The sequence below is a fragment of the Budorcas taxicolor genome, chromosome 2, assembly GCF_023091745.1.
Source record: "Budorcas taxicolor isolate Tak-1 chromosome 2, Takin1.1, whole genome shotgun sequence".
NCBI lineage: Eukaryota > Metazoa > Chordata > Mammalia > Artiodactyla > Bovidae > Budorcas > Budorcas taxicolor.
The window spans coordinates 32,635,319-32,654,744 of record NC_068911.1 but is presented as its reverse complement, the minus strand read 5'-3'; the positions used below and the strand labels follow the sequence as shown (position 1 = coordinate 32,654,744).

Here is a 19,426-nt window from a genome sequence, read left to right as displayed (position 1 = left end):
ACAACAAAAAATGAAGGGATATTACCTGAATAATAAAGAAACGAGCTGCCAAGCTATGGGAAGACGTACAGAACCTGAAGTGCATACTCTTAAGTGAAGAAAGCCACTCTGAGAAGGCTGATTCCCGTGTGTATGTTTGCTCTACGACAATCTGGGAGAGGCAAAGCTATAGAGCCCAGTGAGAACAGTGGCTAGGGACTAGAGGAGGCAGGCAGGAACAGAAAACGGTTTTTAGGGAGTAAAATCACTCTGTAAAATACTCTGTATTATAAAAACACTCTGTAAAATACTGAGATGGTGGATACACGTCATCCACCATTTGTCCAAACACACAGAACGTACAACAGCAAGAGTGAACCCTGATGCCCGTGACGGTCGCCGGATGATGATCACGTATCAGTGCAGGTTCATCAATTGTAATAAGTGTAGGGGATGCTGAGAATGGGGGAGGCTATGCATGGGGCAGGGAGTACGTGAGAAATCTCTGTATCTTCAGCTCAATTTTACTACAAACCTAAAACTGCTCTAAAAAAATAACCTGAAAGGGTAAAAAAAAATTTTTTTTAAGGTATTTATATGTGTGAACACTTTTCCTCAAACTGCAGAGAACAGCCACAAAACAGTTAAATGCACTCAACTGTACACTTGGCCATGAACTTTTTTTCTTTTTTTTCCCAGTCTTTCCAAGCCTCAGATTCTTGTTTCTTTAACATTCTTCAGACTTAGGAAAAAAAAAGAAAGAAAGAAACCTCCGGGTTTCTCTCTTTCATCGCCCTTGCTGGATCTACTTTCAATTCACTCGTGCGCCCATGAAAAACAGACGACTCATTGTCAACATCTGAGTCATAAATACAGGAGATAACTTTAATAGGATCCAAAATGCAAATCAGAATTTTGTAAGTAAAATTCCAACGTCTACACTTACTCCTACACAGAGATCTTGGAGCGCAGAAAGTCAAAGCAGGATTTTAATATCCCAAACACGAGAGGCTGTCGCTGGGGAGAAAACCGAAGCCAAGTTTGTGTGTGAGTGTATGAAGCCACATTTTATAAATAGTTCAGGGCCCCATAGAAGTGTTCTCAGTAGCAACTGCGGAGCCAGTTGTCCCAGAGAAAACATTTTCATGGGTAATGCTGTGGTCGGCCAGGAATGAGTCACGTGCTCTAAGCTGGCTAAAACAGATGCAGTAAACTGATTTCTTTTTGTTAATAGGACACAAACCCAAACTTGCATGTACAAGGCCTGGATGGACTCACAGTATACAAACAAGATATACAGCCATTCAGGGTTTGAAATTCATACAAATTCTTCTTTGACGTCCAAGTAGATATAAAATAAAGCTCTTGCAATAACTGAATGTGATGCAGTGCTTCCAACATACTCCCAAGTCCCCAACAAACAGGGCAGCACAAAATAGTCACTTTGTAAAAAATATACAGATAAGCCTCTACTTAGAACAATAAAATGGAATGTCTACTGAGCACTCCAAGCGCCAGGCATCCGATGTTATTTTTCAAGTTCTGCAGACTATACATGTTACAGTCCTTGAAATAGGGCTCTTGTTTAGAAGATTTTGAAGACTCTGCATATGTAATGGATAACAGTTTGAGACAATTTATATGCCACCATCCGAGCAAAACTGCTAAATATGCACGGCCTTCAGTTTTGTCAAGAGAAAGAAAAATACACGCTCGTGATTGGGGTGAGTGGCAAATTTTCAAAACCAGAAGTTAGGGTTTAAATTGACAAAGTCGTACGGCAATGACACGATTTACCGTCACCTTTCAAAATGAAGTTTTATCACCAGGTAGGAAAAGAGGGGACGACATTCATAGTCCTGGCAAGTTACAATGCCCTCCTTCTAGCATCTCACATCTACCCCAATCAATTAACAAAGCATGTTTTGTTCAGAGCATGAATGAGAACAGCTTCCTTCTGTGCATCTTATTAAAACTTGAAAGCTACGGCTTGCTGCCACTGATGACGTTTACTGGGTTCCAACAACCTCATGTTCAAATCTGACTCACTAGCCATCCACCCAACTCACCATCGGTCATGTTGACATCGCAGGATATTCATCCAGTCTGAAGTTTTCTATCATGAAGGACTTTGTACTATTATGGAACAAATAAAGGCTCTTTGTAACAACAGCTGGAAACACAACATAAGACCTTTCTTCACATGGCAAGAATTGATAAATAGTTCACGGAGTGAACCAAAGACTTTATTTTTGAAAAGCAGAGAACAAAGTACTATGAAGTATATCTATAGTCATTGTAAAAATAATTCCTGGAAGTTTCAAAACATTAAATGAATCAATGGGTTATGACTATAATTTTCACCCAATATACAGATTTTTGATCAATGTCTAGGTTTTGATTTCTACAGAGTATTATTCATATGCATTCCTTGTGCCTATTCATTATCAAAACGGGGACTCTTGAAATTCGAGCCCGGCTTTGTCTTGATTTCAAAGATGACACAGCAGCAAACTGAGAACTCTAGCTTGCTGCTTCAGTCCTAGGAATCATGTCTTCCGATGTTACACAAACTGTATTTCTGAAAAATAAAATCCAGACTTCAGATGCCTTTGAAACAGTCGGGTCCCCACGCTTTTCAGCACCATGGTACCCAGACGTGCTCAAACGTGCTTTGTCTTTCCAAACATCCACTGGGAACCCCAAAAGGGCCCAACTTTAATGAGTTCCATTATAGAGGTTTCTAGGAACCACACTAAACCCAAGAAAAGACAGTGGATGAAATTATCCATTACTTTTCCTGTTAAGGCAAAAAAAAAAAAAAAGTGAGTGTGCGCTGGTAAATAGGAAAATGATACCAGTCATATGGTTACAGAAAATGGTTCCATAAGTCTCTTCTTTCAAAATTATGCTCAAAGGTGTTTAAGACCAAAAGAAGGTCACAAAAAGTGTTAATATAAAACAATCACTCTACCAGAAAAAAGCCCTTCGTGGAAAGTGGCTGAGGATCTGGTCCCAAGGAGGCAGATTAGTGATAAGATCCAGCCTTCTATTTCTAGCCTGCGTTTATGACCTCATGGCTATGTGGGTGTGAATAACCCCTGCTTGTACTCAGAGACAAATTAAGAAATTAAAGTGAATTCATGTGCTATTTAAAAGCCTGCAGCTACAGAATCTGAGAGCCAAGCCCTTAGCCTATAAGGTTTTTGTCATCAGAAGTGGAAACAGATGGCTATGGTGGTAGGCACTAAAGGTTGGTTCAGCCGTACTGGGGCCAGAACAGTTTCAAAAATAAGGCAGTCTGGGGCTTCTGATTTGGAGACCACTGACAGAAAGGCCCACTGAAGCAAGAAAAGAAGCCAGCCAGTGGCAAATCACCAGAAGATACTCAGACGGGACAACGATCTCAGTAAGATGGAATGACTTGGGGTCACGGTCCGGGGGAGGAGGGAGACAGAAAACCCTGGACCCAGCACTCAAGGAGAATGTCTTTGCATGTCTGTGCACGACTCCGAGCAGTCATTTCTGGGGTTTGGAGGTGTGTGATTTTTGCGATATTTTCCCCCCCAAAAGAAGACACGAAGGTGGAGCCCCTGGAGACACGAGACCACCAAGGTAGAGCCTTCTCCAGGAGCAGAGGGGCTGGGTGAAGAGTCGGAGAGGCCTTCCTGCAGCACATGGCTCCCTTCACGTCTGGCCGAGTCCTACAAACGCTTGTAGGTGCCCAGGAGAGCTTTGCAGTTGGGACAGTGGTGGTCCACGTCCTGCAGGGCGTCCACACAGAAAGGGATGAAGCAGCAGCCTGCGATGCACCTGGAACAAAAAGGCCACACACACAGCGTGTTACTGTGATCTGGATGGCAGCCATCAAACAGATACATGCGTGCTCAAGCTGTGTCCGACTCTGTGACCCCATGGACTGTAGCCCACCAGGCTTCTCTGGCCATGGGACTGTCCAGGCAAGAATATTGGAGCGGGTTGCCATGCCCTCCTCCAGGGGATCTTCCCAACTCAGGGATCAAACCCGTCTCCTGGGTCCCTTGCATTGGCAGGGGGATTCCTTACCACTGAACCCCCTGGGAAGATATGTCAGAGTCCTAACCCCTGGAACATATGAATGTGATCTTATTTGGAAAAACGGGTCTTTGCAGATGTAATTAAGGATCTCAAGATAGGATCATCCCCAGTTATGTGGGGTGGGCTCCTTAAACTCAATGACTGGGGTCCTGATAAGAGAAGAGGACACATAGACATACAGAGAGGTAAGACTTCCCTGGTGATGCACTGGATAAGAATCTGCCTGCCAATGCAGGGGACACGGGTTCCATCTCTGGTCAGGCGAAGATTTCCATGTGCCGTGGGGCGACTAAGCCCAAGCGCCTAGAGCCAGTGCTCCGCAAAGAGAAGCCACCACAAGGAGAAGCCTGAGAGTCACAACGAAGTAGCAGCCCCCGCTCACTGCAACTAGGGAAAGCCTGTGTGCAGCAACAAAGACCCAGTGCAGCCAAAAATAAAATTAACTAATTAATAAGAAAACTCTATCATACTAAACATTCAAAAGAAGAAAGAAAGACAGAGAGAGACAAAGCCCATGAAAAGACAGAGACAGAGACGAGAGAGACACAGCCACAGCCAAGAACACCTGGACTTCCAGAAGCTGGAAGAGGCAAGGATAGATTCTGCCCTTAGAGCCTTCCCAAGGAGCATGGTGTCTTGATTTTGGACTTCTGGCTTCCAGAACGCTAAGTCCCTTCAGTCAGGTCCGACTGTATGAGACCCTAAGGGCTGTAGCCTACCAGGCTCCTCTGTCCATGGGATTCTCCAAGCAAAAATACTGGAGCGGGTTGCCATGCCCTCCTCTAGGGGATCTTCCCGATCCAGGGATCGAACCCATGTCTCTTACATCTCTAGCATTGGCTGCTGCTGCTGCTAAGTCACTTCAGTCATATCCAACTCTGTGTGACCCCAGAGACGGCAGCCCCCCAGACTCCCTCGTCCCTGGGATTCTCCAGGCAAGAACACTGGTGTGGGTTGCCACCTCCTTCTCCAATGCACCAAAGTGAAAGGTGAAAGTGAAGTCGCTCAGTCGTGTCCAACTCTTAGCGACCCCATGGACTGCAGCCTTCCAGGCTCCTCCGTCCATGGGATTTTCCAGGCAAGAATACTGGAGTGGGGTGCCATTGCCTTCTCCGCTGGCATTGGCAGATGGGTTCTTTACCACTAGTGCCACCTGGGAACCTTCCAGAATGGTGAGAGAAAACAATTCCTTTCGTCTGGAGCCATCGGGTTTATGGTAATTTGTTATGGCAGCTCCAACTCTCGCCAAGGCTGTCACAACAGACAGACCGTCCTGGGCATATTATCAACTCTTCGGTCACTGGGGCATCTTTCAAAGTCTTAGATTGCAATCGGCGAACTTCTCTTACAAAGGACCAGGGAGTACGTGTTTCAGGCTACACGGGTCTTATTCTGTTGCTGAAGCGTGAAAGTGGCCACAGATAATCTGTTCATAAAGGGCGTGACATGTTCCAATAAAACTTACAAGGGGCTGGATTTGGCCCCTGGGCTGTAGTTTGCCGACTCTTGTCTTGGATTGATCGCTTTTCCATACGGAGAAGCTGCTTCTCACAGCAGCAACCAAATAAAGTCCCACAAATTATGTCCTTTAACCTACATAAGCCATCATCGGCACACACAGGAAGGACCTCCCTACAGCCTGAGGTGCAAGAAGAAAAACATGCAGTCTTTGTCTCTGATTCCTGGCACAGAGCTCCAGGACTCTTGGAATTTCCGGAGTGACGGAGTTGCATCTTCATATTCACAAGGAATCGCTTTCCATCACACCGGAGCGTATGCTAAGGAGGGTGTCTGGGGTCGGTCCCCAGACAGGCTCAGGATGGGCTGGTCACCAGAAAGACCAAGTCACTAGAGGCTTAAAACTCTCAGCCCCAACCACAGACCTCTGGGGTGGAATGGGGGTTGAGAGGTGAGGGGCTGAGGACTAGTGAACAACTGTGTTTAGAGAGCTTCTGGGTTGGTGGACACATTTATGTCCCCAGAAGGTGGCTGCATCCCAGCTCCACAGGGACAGAAGCGCTCAGGACCCATCTGGACCTCGCCCTGTTACCCCCTCATCTGGCTGTCCGTTTATCTCCTGTATAATAAACCGGTAAATGCAAGTGAAGTGCCATTCTGAGTTCTGTGAACCATTCTAGCATATTATCAAACCTGAGGAGCAACTAGCAGGATCCCTGATTGGTCCAAAGGCCCGGGGATCCAGGACTTTTGAGTGGCATCTGAAGTGGGGGGCCGGCTATGGGACGGAACCTTTAAGCTGTGGGGGTCTGTACTGACTCCAGGTCATTAGTGTCTGAACTGAATGGAATCACTGGACACCCACCTGGTGCTGGAGCACTGGCTGGTGTCAGAAGACACCCCACAGCCTTATAACCAAAGTTGGCCAAAAACACAGTTTAAAAAAAACACACAAACAACAGCATTTTACAGGAAGGCTCTGATTTATATAAAGCAGGATCCGGAAATAACCCGATGAGGAAACAATCTCATAAATGGAATTTCCTATTGCCTAAGCTTACCTGGGTTCACATAAGGGCAGCGTTTAGAGATAAGCCTAACCTCTGGCTCCAAGGGGCAATGCACACACACTCACCAACTTTATCCTCAACAAACCCCGCCGCCCCCAAGGGAGGCATTAGCACTCTCAGTTTACAGGCGAGGAAACCGGAGCACAGGAGATGAAGTCACCTGCCCATAGCCACACAGCAGTGAGAAGCAGGACCTGAGAACACGCCACTGCACATAAGGAAGAAAAAGGAAGGGACAGAAAAAGCTGCCTCCATTCGAAAGCCAGGGGCCGACATGGGATAAACTTTTCCATTTTGTCCACCCCTGATTTCAAAGATAAAGTCAGTTTCAACAGGAATGTCCAAAAGATGATGAACTTCTATGTCCCATCTTCAGCATCCTTTCTTCCCCACTGTATGCAAGTCCTCAAGGAAGTCAACTAAGTTCTTAGGGGCTTTGAGCCTCTCTTTGAAATTAGGAAGAGAACTGTCACTCCTTCTTTTTTAGGTCACAAGCAGAAAATGAGGAAACAGCCAAGCAAGGCTTCTGAAAAGAAACATGCAAACCCCGCTTCCTTCAAGGAAGAAAACTGAGCGCCTGAGGTTTGCCGAGTGACTCACACAACCAAGAGTACGGAGGCTGCCTGCCTTTGTTTGAGGGGGAAAGAAAAAAATTATGTGGTGCTTCCTCAAATTTCTCCCAGAACAGAAAGTATTATCTCTTTCAACATAATACCCTTGGTTCAGACATAAATATTTACACACTCCCCTTGTGGCGATAACAGAAAACTACTGGGGGTCATAAAAGGATAAGAAGTTTTGAAGAGACGACTATAAAGTATTTTAATGTACACATTGTTTAAAGCTTCTCTCCGAATCAAACAAACATTATTACTTAGGTCATGAAATTCTAGAAGAAAAAGAAATCCCCAAGGGTATCGTCCTACACAGATGCACCCAGCTACCTCGCTTGTCCCGACATGCCCGGAGGGGTCTGAGAACAAATGACGGGTGAGCAACCTCTAGGTGCTGATACGATCGAGGGCAGGAGTCCTCAACTGGGCACAATTTCTGGGTTGTAACAACGGCGGCAGGGGAGCTACTGGCATCCAGTGGGGAGAGACCAGAGATGCGAGCTCAACATTCTACAGGGCACACCCTGAAACAGAGAAGAAAGCCTGGAGGAGAGGAATCCGGCAGCGCTGAGGGTCTGAGGGGACCCCAGACTTACCCCAGCAGGCACAGGCTCCCACAGGAGAGCCAGGTGAGGGCGCCCGCATTGTACGACAGCTGCGTCACAATCATCTTGTTGCAGGAAGGGCAACACATCTGGACCGGGCGGTCATAAAAGGAGACGGGCTGCTGCACGTAGACTGTCTGCACGGCAACTGAGGGGAGGGACAGAGCAAAGCGGCCAATCAGGAAACGAGGGAGACGCCCGTTTAGTGCAAACCAAGAGGGGCAGGGTCTCGACAGATACCTGCACATCCGTGCTCAGGGCAGCACTGTTCACAAGAACCAAGACGTAGAAGTGACCCAAATGACCATCCGTGAATGACTGGATGAACAAAATGTGGTCCATTCATTCAATGGAATATTACTCAGCCTTAAAAAAGGAAGGATATTCTGATACATTTTACAATGTGGATGGACCTTGAGGGCATCAGGCTAAGTGAAACAAGCCAGTCACAAAAAGACCAATACCGTATCAGTACACATATTAGAGCCAACTAGAGTAGCCGAATTCACAGAGATAAAAAGAATGGGGCCCTGGCAGTCCAGTGGTTAAGACTTTGCCTTCCAATGCAGGGGGGGCAGGTTCGATCCCTGGTCAGGGAGCGAAGATCTCACATGGGCACGAAGATCTCACATGCCTTGAGGCCAAACAATCAAAACATAAAACAGAAGCAATATTGTAACGAATTCAATAAAGGTTTTTTAAATGGTCCACATTAAAAAAAAAAAAAAAAAAGTGTACTGGTAGGTGCCAGGGCTGGGGGATAAGAGGGATTAGAGCAGCCATTTAATGGGTATAGAGTTTATTTTGTAAAATGTAAAGAGTTCCAGAGATGTGAGGTGGTAGGGATTGCACAAAACTAGGAACATATTTAATGCCACTGAAATGCTTCAGGCAATCAAGTTTATGTGTATTTTACCAAAATAAATTGGGGACCGAGTTAGAAGAAGAAAGATGACAAAAAGGGAAAAAGAGAAAACAGTGGCAGACTTTCAGAATTTTCATTTGAGGGGCTCTTGAAAGCTCCACACACAAGATGGGGTGGGGGGGGACTCTGTTTCTGGGGAGACTAGACCCAGCTCCACCAGGCTTCAAACTCGACTGTCTCTGGACTCAAGTGGGGAGCTAACAGATTGCAGATTCCTGGGCCCGGCCCTCAAGACAGTCTGATTCAGCAGGTCTGGGGCAGGGTCCCCAAACCAATTTTTAAGCTTTTCAGTGGTTCTATGAAGGTGGTCTGCACATGGTAATTTCAGAAACAGTGATGTGATGGGTTTTGGCCTCAGTTTTCTTCATCCATAGATTAGTGGTTGCCAGGGGTTAGGAGAAGGGGGGTTGAGGGGGTGACTGCTAACGGGAGTGGGGTTTCTTTCTGGGGTGATGGAAACATTCTGGAATGAGTGCTGACGGTTGCACAGCTCTGTGAATATGCTAAAACCACTGAACTGTATACTTTAAAAGAGTGAACTTTATGATATGGGAATTCTATCTCAATAAAGCTGTTATTGAAAAAATGTAATAAGAGCCGTTGCTCGGATTAAATGGGACAAAGACGGTAAAGAACCTCATCCAGTGCTGGTACACAGTGACTCCTCCATACACAAGCCTTCATTTCACATGGGCTCCTTAACTAGCTCCGAGGTTCAGAGATAAGGCTGGCATTTCCCAAGCCAGGGAATACTGACCCAGTTCTTTAAAGTCGGAGGACCATGTTGATACACGCAATGGGTATGTGACATCATGCTAAAAAGAGAAAACGATGTGGACAACATCCACAAGCATCAGAAGAGAACCAAGGGTGATGGAAATCACAAAGCCCTCAGGGCTTAGTGTGTTCTTTTTGATTTTTGGCCAAGTTGTTGAAGCTCATAGTTCTGTCAAAGTAACTTCCTTCTGTTCTTTTTTATGTTGTTGAAATGCCATTTCCGTGATCTTTGTATTAAGGGACATTACCACCCAGAGCTAACCAGACTTACTATTCCTAGAAAGACCTATTAATAGAAAGCTCCTGCACACACACCATCCCCTGCAGAGGAGCTGTTCAGTTCAGTTCAGTTCAGTCGCTCAGTCGTGTCTGACTCTTTGTGACCCCATGAATCTCAGCACGCCAGGCCTCCCTGTCCATCACCAACTCCCGGAGTTCACCCAAACTCATGTCCATCGAGTCGGTGATGCCATCCAGCCATCTCATCCTGTCGTCCCCTTCTCCTTCTGCCCCCAATCCCTCCCAGCATCAGGGTCTTTTCCAATGAGTCAGTTCTTCGAATGAGGTGGCCAAAGTATTGGAGTTTCAGCTTCAGCATCAGTCCTTCCAAAGAACACCCAGGACTGATCTCCTTTAAAATGGACTGGTTGGATCTCCCTGCAGTCCAAGGGACTCTCAAGAGTCTTCTCCAACACCACAGTTCAAAAGCATCAATTATTTGGTGCTCAGATTTCTTCACAGTCCAACTTTCACATCCATATATGACTACTGGAAAAACCATAGCCTTGACTAGACGGACCTTTGTTGGCAGAGGAGCAGTATTAAAGCACAATTTAGCACTAACGTAAATTTTAGTAAGTTTTTTGGGGCTGCAAGAATGAGTTACTTATTGATCAGAGTAGGATCTATAAAATAGTCTAAAGCCTTGTCATCTTCCATTTGGAGCAAAGTCACTTCACCACGACTTTTTTTTATCTTTTGGCAACGCAACATGTGAGACCTTAGTTCCCTGACCAGGAATCAAACCTGAATCCCTGGTACTGGGAGCACAGAGTCTTAAGCACTGGTCCATGAGGGAAGGCCCCCAATGACAGTCTGTGTTTATCCCAGGATTATTCATAGAGATTTATTTACCCTTAACAGTCCTCAGCTGTAGGTACTTGATGAGCCCCATTTTACAGATGGAGAAAACTGAGGCACAAGGAGGCTGACGAACCCAGGCAGCCTGATGCCTGGATCCACTCTCTGAGCTGCTTATGACACTGAATCAGCAACATACCTGAGCAGCAGGAAGTAACAAAGGGAAAGGTCATGAAGAAAGTGCTGGAAGGCAGGGGAATGGCCTGCACTCATAATGAGCTGGGGGTGGGCTGTAGCCTACCCATTCCTCGATCACCACTGCATTCTCTCCTTCTCCTATTCCAGCCCTAGCCTCGGGACAGGAGTTCTCCAGACAAACCTCAGCAGCAAGGGCGAAAGCCTCCCAAATCAAGCTCCCATTCCTACATTTTTCTGGGATAGTTGGTCATCCCCCTGTGATGAACACCAGAGGACTGGCTGATGTCCAACTTGGGAAAGCTCATGAATCATGCCTTCTATTATGGAAAAGCCAAGAGCCTCCCTGACATGGAACCCAAGACCAGATGTGAAATTTCAGAACAGGGAGAGCTGGACTGACTGCCTAGACTCAGGCAGAGTCGCTTTGGTGGCTCTCCTTTAAAAAAAAAAAAATTATTTTTGTCAATTTGAAAGTGAAAGTGGTAGTCGCTCATGTCTGACTATGACCCCATGGATGGTAGCCCACTAGGCTCCTCTGTCCACGGAATTCTCCAGGCAAGAATACTGGAGTGGGTTGCCATTCTCTCCTCCAGGGGATCTTTCCCACCCAGGGATCGAACCTGGGTCTCCTGCATTGCAGGTGGATTCCAATTAATTTATTTTTTGGCTGCACCAAGTGGCATGTGGGATCTTAGTTCCCCGACCAGGGATCGAACCTGCGCCCTCTGCAGTGGAAGGGAAAGGGGCCGGGAAGTTGTACGTACGTACTTGCATTGGCATTGGGGACAGGCACTGGCTGGGTGTAATAGGCAGGTGGGTTCATCCCCTTCCCATCCGGGCCCGTCATGAGCCCCGTGTTCGGCCCAGGCATGGGTGCTGGAGGCGTGGGGTAGTAACTGTTGACGGCCACCGTCTCTTCATAGGATGGGGGCGCGGTTGGCACCGAGGAGGGCCCAGCGGCCGCCTGGTAGGATCCTGGAACAGACATTTTACCTAAAGCAAAACCAGAAGACACCAGATCAGCAACTCCATGGATATCCCCGCCGCCATCCACTCTCTTCATTTCCATGCTCAGTCTTTCATTTTCTTCCTGATAAACAGATGATCAGGAAATGACCAGTATCCAGCCTTGTTCAAAAGCCACAAAGGGAATGACCATCAGCCCTTCCAGACCCAGGAAGGACCACGTTAACAAGAGATTCCCTACGTAAAGCTAAAAGGTAGAGCACTTCCCTGGTGGTCCAGGGGTTAAGACTCTGCACTTCTGCTGCAGGGGGCACGTGTTCAATCCCTGGTCAGGGAACTAAGATCCCACATGCTAACCGAAAACAAAAAGATTGCCTTGGGTATTGCACATTCTTTGCATTTTCATTTAAATAAATAAAAGGTAGATAATGACAAGAGAAAAATCACCCAAACCTAGAAATTTCCCAGGGCAGGAGCTTCCCTGGTGGCTCAGTGGTAAAGAATCTGCCTAAAACAGGAAGATCCCACATACCTCGGAGCAACAAGGCCCATGCACCACAACTATTGAGCCTGTGCTCTAGACCTTGCGCGCTGCAACCACTGAAGCCCGCAGGCCCCTGAGCGTGCGCTCTGCAACAAGAGAAGCCACCACAATGAGAAGCCCATGTACCGCGACTAGAGAGTAGCCCACCGCCCTCTCCCCATCGCCACAACTAGAGAAAATCCCGAGCTGCAACAAAGACAAAAAATTATGGGGAAAAAAGAGAGAGAGAGAAAAAAATCCCCAAGGCAAACATCAGCCAAATGTGAGCAGAAGCTTTTTCACACTTGAAACCATCACCTAACCACAACCTTTCACAGCTAATGTTTTTTCTTTTGTTGCTTTCTTTCATTAACCGCTGCAACTTTTACCAGTGTTTCAGGGGATGGAAAACACAAAGGCCTTCAAAACCCAACTACAAACTATGGCAAAAGGAATACTGAGCAAAACAAGCCAGATGCCAAGAAATGCATACCATGTAATGCTGCTGCTGCTGCTGCTGCTGCTAAGTCGCTTCAGTTGTGTCCGACTCTGTGCGACCCCATAGACAGCAGCCCACCAGGCTCCCCTGTCCCTGGGATTCTCCAGGCAAGAACACCGGAGTGGGTTGCCATTTCCTTCTCCAATGCATGAAAGTGAAAAGTGAAAGTGAAAGTGAAGTCATGTCCGACTCTTAGCCACCCCATGGACTGCAGCCTACTAGGCTCCTCCATCCATGGATTTTTCAGGCAAGAGTACTGGAGTGGGGTGCCACTGCCTTCTCCGACCATGTAATGCTAGATACCTGAAGTCCAGAAAGGAACCTTGGGGCTAGAAGTCAAGAAAGGGATTAATTTGGGAAGGGGAAGTGGAGTCTAGAAGCAGGGGAAAGGGGTAAGTCATGTTCTCTTTCTTCATCTAGGGTGGTTACATAGGAAATGTCCACTTTGTGAAAACTAGAGTGGTACAATTATGTGCCCTTCTTTGTATATGTGTTAGAGGTTATTTTACTTCTTATCATGCATTCATTAATTTATTCTGAGTATTTGTAGCTTTTAATATATCTGATGACAAATGATAACCTAAGTAATAGGAAAAATATTCTTTAATATGGTATGTTGTTGCTGTTGTTTTAGTCACTAAGTCGTGTCCGACTGTTTTGCAACCCCATGGACTGCAGCCTGCCAAGCTCCTCGGTCCATAGGATTTCCCAAGCAAGAATACTGGAGTGGGTTGCCATTTCCTTCTCCAATATGTTATAGTTTTTTTAAAAAGTAAACACACAGGCACACACACACCAAGCAGTTCACGTTTTGACAGACGAGAATCAGAGCACATATTTCCTTTTGTGAGGGCAAAGAAAAGTCTTTTTTTTTTCCCCGCAGAGCTGATGCCTGCCTAGAATTACATGGCCTGGACCCGGGGCGTGTTCCTGTCTGCGGTCCCATGCTCGGCCGCCCCCGGGGCGGCTGGAGAAGGACACAGTGCCGTCCTTTGTCTGGTTCTGCTTTCCAGCGGGGAAGGGCTAAGGCTGCGTTAGAAGATCCATTCAAACCTGTCTCAGGAGAAATGAGGCCCCAAGCTCTGAGGGCGGTGAGCCACGGGCCGGGGGCTTGGCTGGCCCGGCGCTGCTTCCCACGCACCCTGCCTCTTCTTCTAGAACCCGTGGGAAGCAGAGGCAACCATTCATTCTGCCGCAGGGAAAGGGGGAGACTCCTTCAAGGACACTCTGCTTTCAGCCCAGCCCGAAAGAGGAGATTTCTCTGGGGGAAGAGATGAAAGGGCTTTCAAAGTGGAAAGAGAGGCATGGGAAAATGAACGTGCAGAAAAATCAATCAGTAAAGCCAGACAGGTCGGGGCTGGGTTCTAGAAAATTTTGAAAGTCCTATGGAGATGTTTGGACCTTATTCTATAAGACTGGACTGTCCAAGGGAACTTTCTGGAATGGGGGAAATGGTCTCTATCTGGGCTGTCCATTATGGTTGCCAGCAACCACACAAGGCTGGCTGAACACTTGAAATGTGACCGAGGAACAGAATGGCTAAATTATATTTAAGTGATTTAAACTGAAGATAGAATATGGGAGTGGGGTGGGTGGTGGTGGTGTTCCCTGGAGGATGGGTAGTAAAGAATCAGCCTGCCAACGCAGGAGAAACAGGTTCGATCCCTGATCTGGGAGGATCCCACATGCCTCGGAGCAAGTACGCCCATGGGCCTCAACTGCTGAGCCTGCGCTCTAGAGTCTGGGAGCTGCAGCTACTGAAGCCCTCGCGCCTACAGCCTGTGCTCCACAACAAGAGAAGCCGCTGCAATGAGAAGCCCGTGCACGCCATGAAGAGCAGCCCTTGCTCGCCACAGCTAGAGAAAGCCTGCACACAGCAACGAAGAGCCAGAACATCCAAAAACTAAATAAACCTTAAAAAAAGAAAATCGAAGTAGGATACAGGGAACTCCCTGGAAGTCCAGCAGTTAGGACTCTCTACACTTTCACTGCTGACGGCCCAGCTTTAACCCCTAGTTGGGGAACTAAGATTCCCACAAGCTGTGCAGCGAAGTCAGAACAACAGCAGTAACAACAAAAGGATACACAATCCATTCATCAGAACACTTTTATGTAAGTCTGGGATGCCTTGGGTATGCGAATCTACTTTTTCAACAGCAAACTGAAGGAGCTCTGAATCAAGATCAAATGTTTCTGATAAAATTTTAGCATCCAATTTGGGATATGATGTAAATGTAAAAATACACCCTGGATGTCAAAACATTTAAAAAATGTTCATGTGGAATATCTCATCCATAATTTTTTATATGTCTCCACATCAAAATGATATTTTTAGATAGCCAGAATTAATATGTTGGTAAAGTTCATTTTGGGCTCCCCAGGTGGTAAAGAATCCACCTGCCAATGCAGGACACGCAAGAGACTCGGGTTTGATCACTGATCGGGAAGAGCCCCTGGAGCAGGAAATGGCAGCCCACTCCAGTATTCTTGCCTGGAAAATCCCATGGACACAGGACCCTGGTGGGCTACAGTCCACGGGGTCACAAACAGTCATACACGATTTAGCGTGCATGCTTTTTAAAGTTCATTTCACCTGTTTCCTTTCACTTCAAAATGTGGTTGTGTTCATCAATCTCAGTCATATCCGACTCTTTGCCACCCAGTGGATTGTAGCCCGCCAGGCTCCTCTGTCCATGGAATTCTCCAGGCAAGAATACTGGAGTGAATTGCCTTTTCCTTCTCCAGGGGACCTTCCCAACCCAGGGACTGAACCCAGATCTCTCACATTGCAAGTGGATTCTTAAATGTGGCTACTAAACAATTCTGAATTGCCTTCATGGCTCTCTGTCTGGTCCTATGGGACAGCAATGGGAGCCACGGAAGGTTCTAGAAGAAAGGGTCACCCTAGACAGGGCAGAGGAAGCAGAAGGTCTGTAAGGGAAACAAGAAACACAGTTCCGAAGGCCCCTGTGTGTGGGTGGGGCTGGGAGTCTACAGTACAGGAGGAGTTAACCAGAAGGACCAAGACATCTCTGCGAAAACAGGTTTAGGGTTTAAACCTGAGACAGACTGTGAAAAGCGGTTAAAGTTCATAGCTGTCAATTTCCTCTGCTACCCAGAAACAGAATAAGTGGGCGGGGAAGCTGGCCACAGACCTCAGCCCCAGGACAGGTCTCTACCAGGCTTACCTCTGAAGTCGGCTGCTGTCCCCCACCAGCCGCAGTCCCCAGCCCCTATCTGTGGACTAGGCTGGAGGAGACCCAGCTAGGAGAACACAGTCGCCTGGGGCTTCCAGGTAATTTACATCCGTACTGACCATCAAGGACTCACTGTCCCTTCCTGTCTCAGGAAAGGCAGCCCCCGGAGCTGCCCGCACCACTTATTATGAAAAATGAGTCATATTTAAAAAACCACAAGGGCAGAAAGCATCTCGGGGGTGGGGGTGGGGGGTCCAGAAAGTCTAAAACAGCACACTTGGCAATGGATGCAAGCAGAGTGCTTTGCGAGGGGAAAGGGCTTCCCTGATGGCTCAAACGATAAAGACTCTGCCTGCGATGCAGGAGACCTGGGTTCAGTCCCTGGGTCAGGAAGATCCCCTGGAGAAGGAAATGGCAACCCATTCCAGTATTCTTGCCTGGAAAATTCCATGGACAGCAAAGCCCGGTGGGTTACACTCTATGGGGTAGCAACGAGTCGGACATAACTGAGCGATTGCCTCTCTCCTCCAAAAGGGAAGAAAGTCGGCCGGGAATTGTGAACTGTGCTGTTGAGGGAGAACATGCAGGAGGGAGAAAGCTGGGGGGAGGCGGGGTTCTTTCCAAGACATCTCAAGGAAGGAAGGCCCTGGGTTGCTGTTCTGGAAATGAACACCCTCCCACCCTTGCCCCCTTTTATTAGGCGTCACCAGCTTCCTTGTAGTCATGTCCTATTTTCTGGAACTTTAGGACACTGTCTCTCGGGAACATGGCTTTTGGATCAAACAGCCACATAAACACACTCATAATTCTGCAAAGAACAAGAGCCAACAGCCTAGAATGGGTTGTGTGTGTTGTTTTTTTTTTTTTTTTTTTTAAGAAAAAACATAACCAGCTGCTTCAAAAGCTTTCTAAATAAATTCCACAGCCTGCTTTCTTCCCCAAGGCCCCAGGCCAGGAAATGCCACTTCAGTGAGTCTCCATTTTTTTCTTGCCCCCCCCTCACCATCCCCCATTTCTTATTTGATTTCCCCCAAGATCAGGAGGCCCACCGAGCCACCCACTTAACCACCCTTCCAAAATGGGTGGTCGTTCAACTGGCCTCCATCCGTTCCTCCTCTCCCCGACAATGTGAAACGCTTAAGGGCAGACGGACATACAGACACAGACAGACACATGCGGACACATGCAGACACCCTCCACTGCCACCAGAGAACACTTTATCGCTCCAGAGCACAACTCCATGGAAGACATATGGGACAAACTGGAAACCACAGGAAAGCAACTCTTGAGTTTAACAAAACAGCAAAGCCACAGTTCTGCCACAAAAAAAGCACAGCCTTGAGAATCCTTTGGTTGCCCCCCGGGTGGCTTGGGTACAGGCCTCTGCAGAACTCAGGTTGCCATAGTTACGGGGAGCTTTGTGGGGGGAATAAAGGAACAAACAAGGGGGTCTCCCTCCTCCCTCCCCAGTTGTTTAACTTTGTTATTAAGCCCCTGAGAGTGGCTTTTCTCGACTGTCCATTTAAAAGGACACATTGAAGGGGACTCTCCACCCACCTTCCACCTGCCCCCACAGGAATCAGGGAAATGTTAAGGGCTGGAGATTTCTCTTCGCACCATCTCAGAATGACTCTTTTATTTAGCTCCTTCCAAATCCAGAGAGAGGCATTTCAAACTCATTTTTTAAACATGGAAAATGTGACTGGGGCTGGCCTCCCGGGCACGCGACCCATGTAGTCCCACGGGACCCTATGGGCACAAGGGCCTGCCAAGCTCAGTTGAATGCGGCCACCATCCTGAAATTCCAAATACTTCTTGAACCAGGGGCCCTGCCTTTCCATGCTGCACTGGGGCCGAATGTTATGTAGCTGAATGCGACCACTAGTTATAAAAAGGAGGCATTTCTGAGGCACGAAGAGATGCATTCCTGGAGCAAGAAGAACCAGGCTTGACCTTGGAAATTGGCCCGTGACCAGCTGCACCAACCTGGCCCCCATTTTCTTATCCACAAATATGCCTATTGGAAGTCTGGGGGTCCCTAACTGAAAACATCCCTTGTTCCAAGTCTCAGTGATTTGCTGGGTGGGTGAAAGTTACTCTCTTAAATGGTCAGGGAGGGTTATACCGCTATTTATTCCTGGGCCTACAGAAGTGAGTCTGGGAGTAGCTCATTCATCGAACCCAGTTCAGAGCAGGACTTCCCAATCTTGCTTTCATAACAGCTGCCTCCCCTCTTTTCCTCTCCCCCATCCTCAAGGAAAAAAAAATAAATTATATTCAAATTCAATTAACGAATTTGAATATAATTTAATTTCCACCTAACAAGAGAAATTAAATACAAAGAAATAAGACTTGGTTGGGCAGGGTTGAGTTTTGGAGGGCCACACATCACTGTGATATCTAAGATTTTTTTGCCCCCTCTCTCCTCCCCTAAGAACTGATTTTTCCTCATAGGTCCTCACTGAGAACCCACTATTTGGAAAGAGGTATTAATATTTGAGTATCCCCAGTCACCCACATTTATTCATTGAGTCCTTCTGATATGTGACCCCTCTTTTCTTGGTGTCATAAATGCAATTGTCCAAATTCATTCCTTTTACCGACCAAGTCCTAGGGTCCTTGACATCTGCGTGTTCTTTTCCAGGCAGGCCCAGCCCTCTTGCAACTTCAATCTCATGAGCCATGAGGAAGGGAGGTAGAGGGAGAGAGGGGGGATCAGCCGGGGGGACACTCCCTTCTGCTGTACGGGGGCCAAGCAGGGCTGGGCTCACTGGCGTCTGCTTCCTCCTACACTGGCCACTCCTCTGGGTCTTGAATCTGCGGGGTCCTCACCCCAGGAAGAAGGTAAAGGGTGCTCAGGGGTTGCAGATAAGCAGGCTTATTTTCACATCTTTGAATACAGAGGTCCTACCTGGCTGAGCAGTATCTACTACTCATACCCCAACCACCGCAGATTCACAACTGCATTAAGATGAACCATAACGGGCTCTTACTTTACTGCAAGGGGCCCTGTAATTCACATCCTTACCTGCCAACATCCCATCCCCACAACACTGAGTCAGGAATGAAAAATTACAATACCATCAACCTGTTTTACAAATGAAAAAACTAGGTAACATACAAGGGAACTCCCATAAAGTTATCAACTGTCTTCTCAATGGAAACTCTACAAACCAGAAGCGAATGGCATGAAATATTTAAAGTGATGAAAGAAAATAAATTAAAACCAAGAATACTCTACTCAGCAACTCTCGTTCAGAGTTGATGGAGAAATCAAAAGCTTTACAAACGAGCAAAAGTTAAGAGAGTTTAGCACCAACAAACCAGCTTTACAACAAATACTAAAGGAAGTTCTCTAGGCAAGCAACACAAGAGAAGGAAAAAACCTACAAAAAGTAAACCCAAAACACTTAAGAAAATGGTAATAGGATCATACATATTGATCATCACCTTAAATG

General features: G+C 47.0%; 1 protein-coding gene across 1 annotated transcript in view; it reads right to left on the bottom strand.

Moving 5' to 3' along the window:
- Positions 1-1,370: 1,370 nt before the first annotated feature.
- Positions 1,371-19,426, bottom strand: part of LITAF (lipopolysaccharide induced TNF factor) — a 36,688-nt gene continuing 18,632 nt past the window's right edge. The window contains exons 2-4 of the mRNA XM_052636170.1: positions 11,552-11,776; positions 7,795-7,951; positions 1,371-3,792 (exon numbers count right to left, since the gene is read on the bottom strand). Of these exons, the coding sequence (XP_052492130.1) occupies positions 3,684-3,792; positions 7,795-7,951; positions 11,552-11,771 (486 nt within the window). The 5' untranslated portion in view covers positions 11,772-11,776 and the 3' untranslated portion in view covers positions 1,371-3,683. The remainder of the gene's footprint in view (positions 3,793-7,794; positions 7,952-11,551; positions 11,777-19,426) is intronic.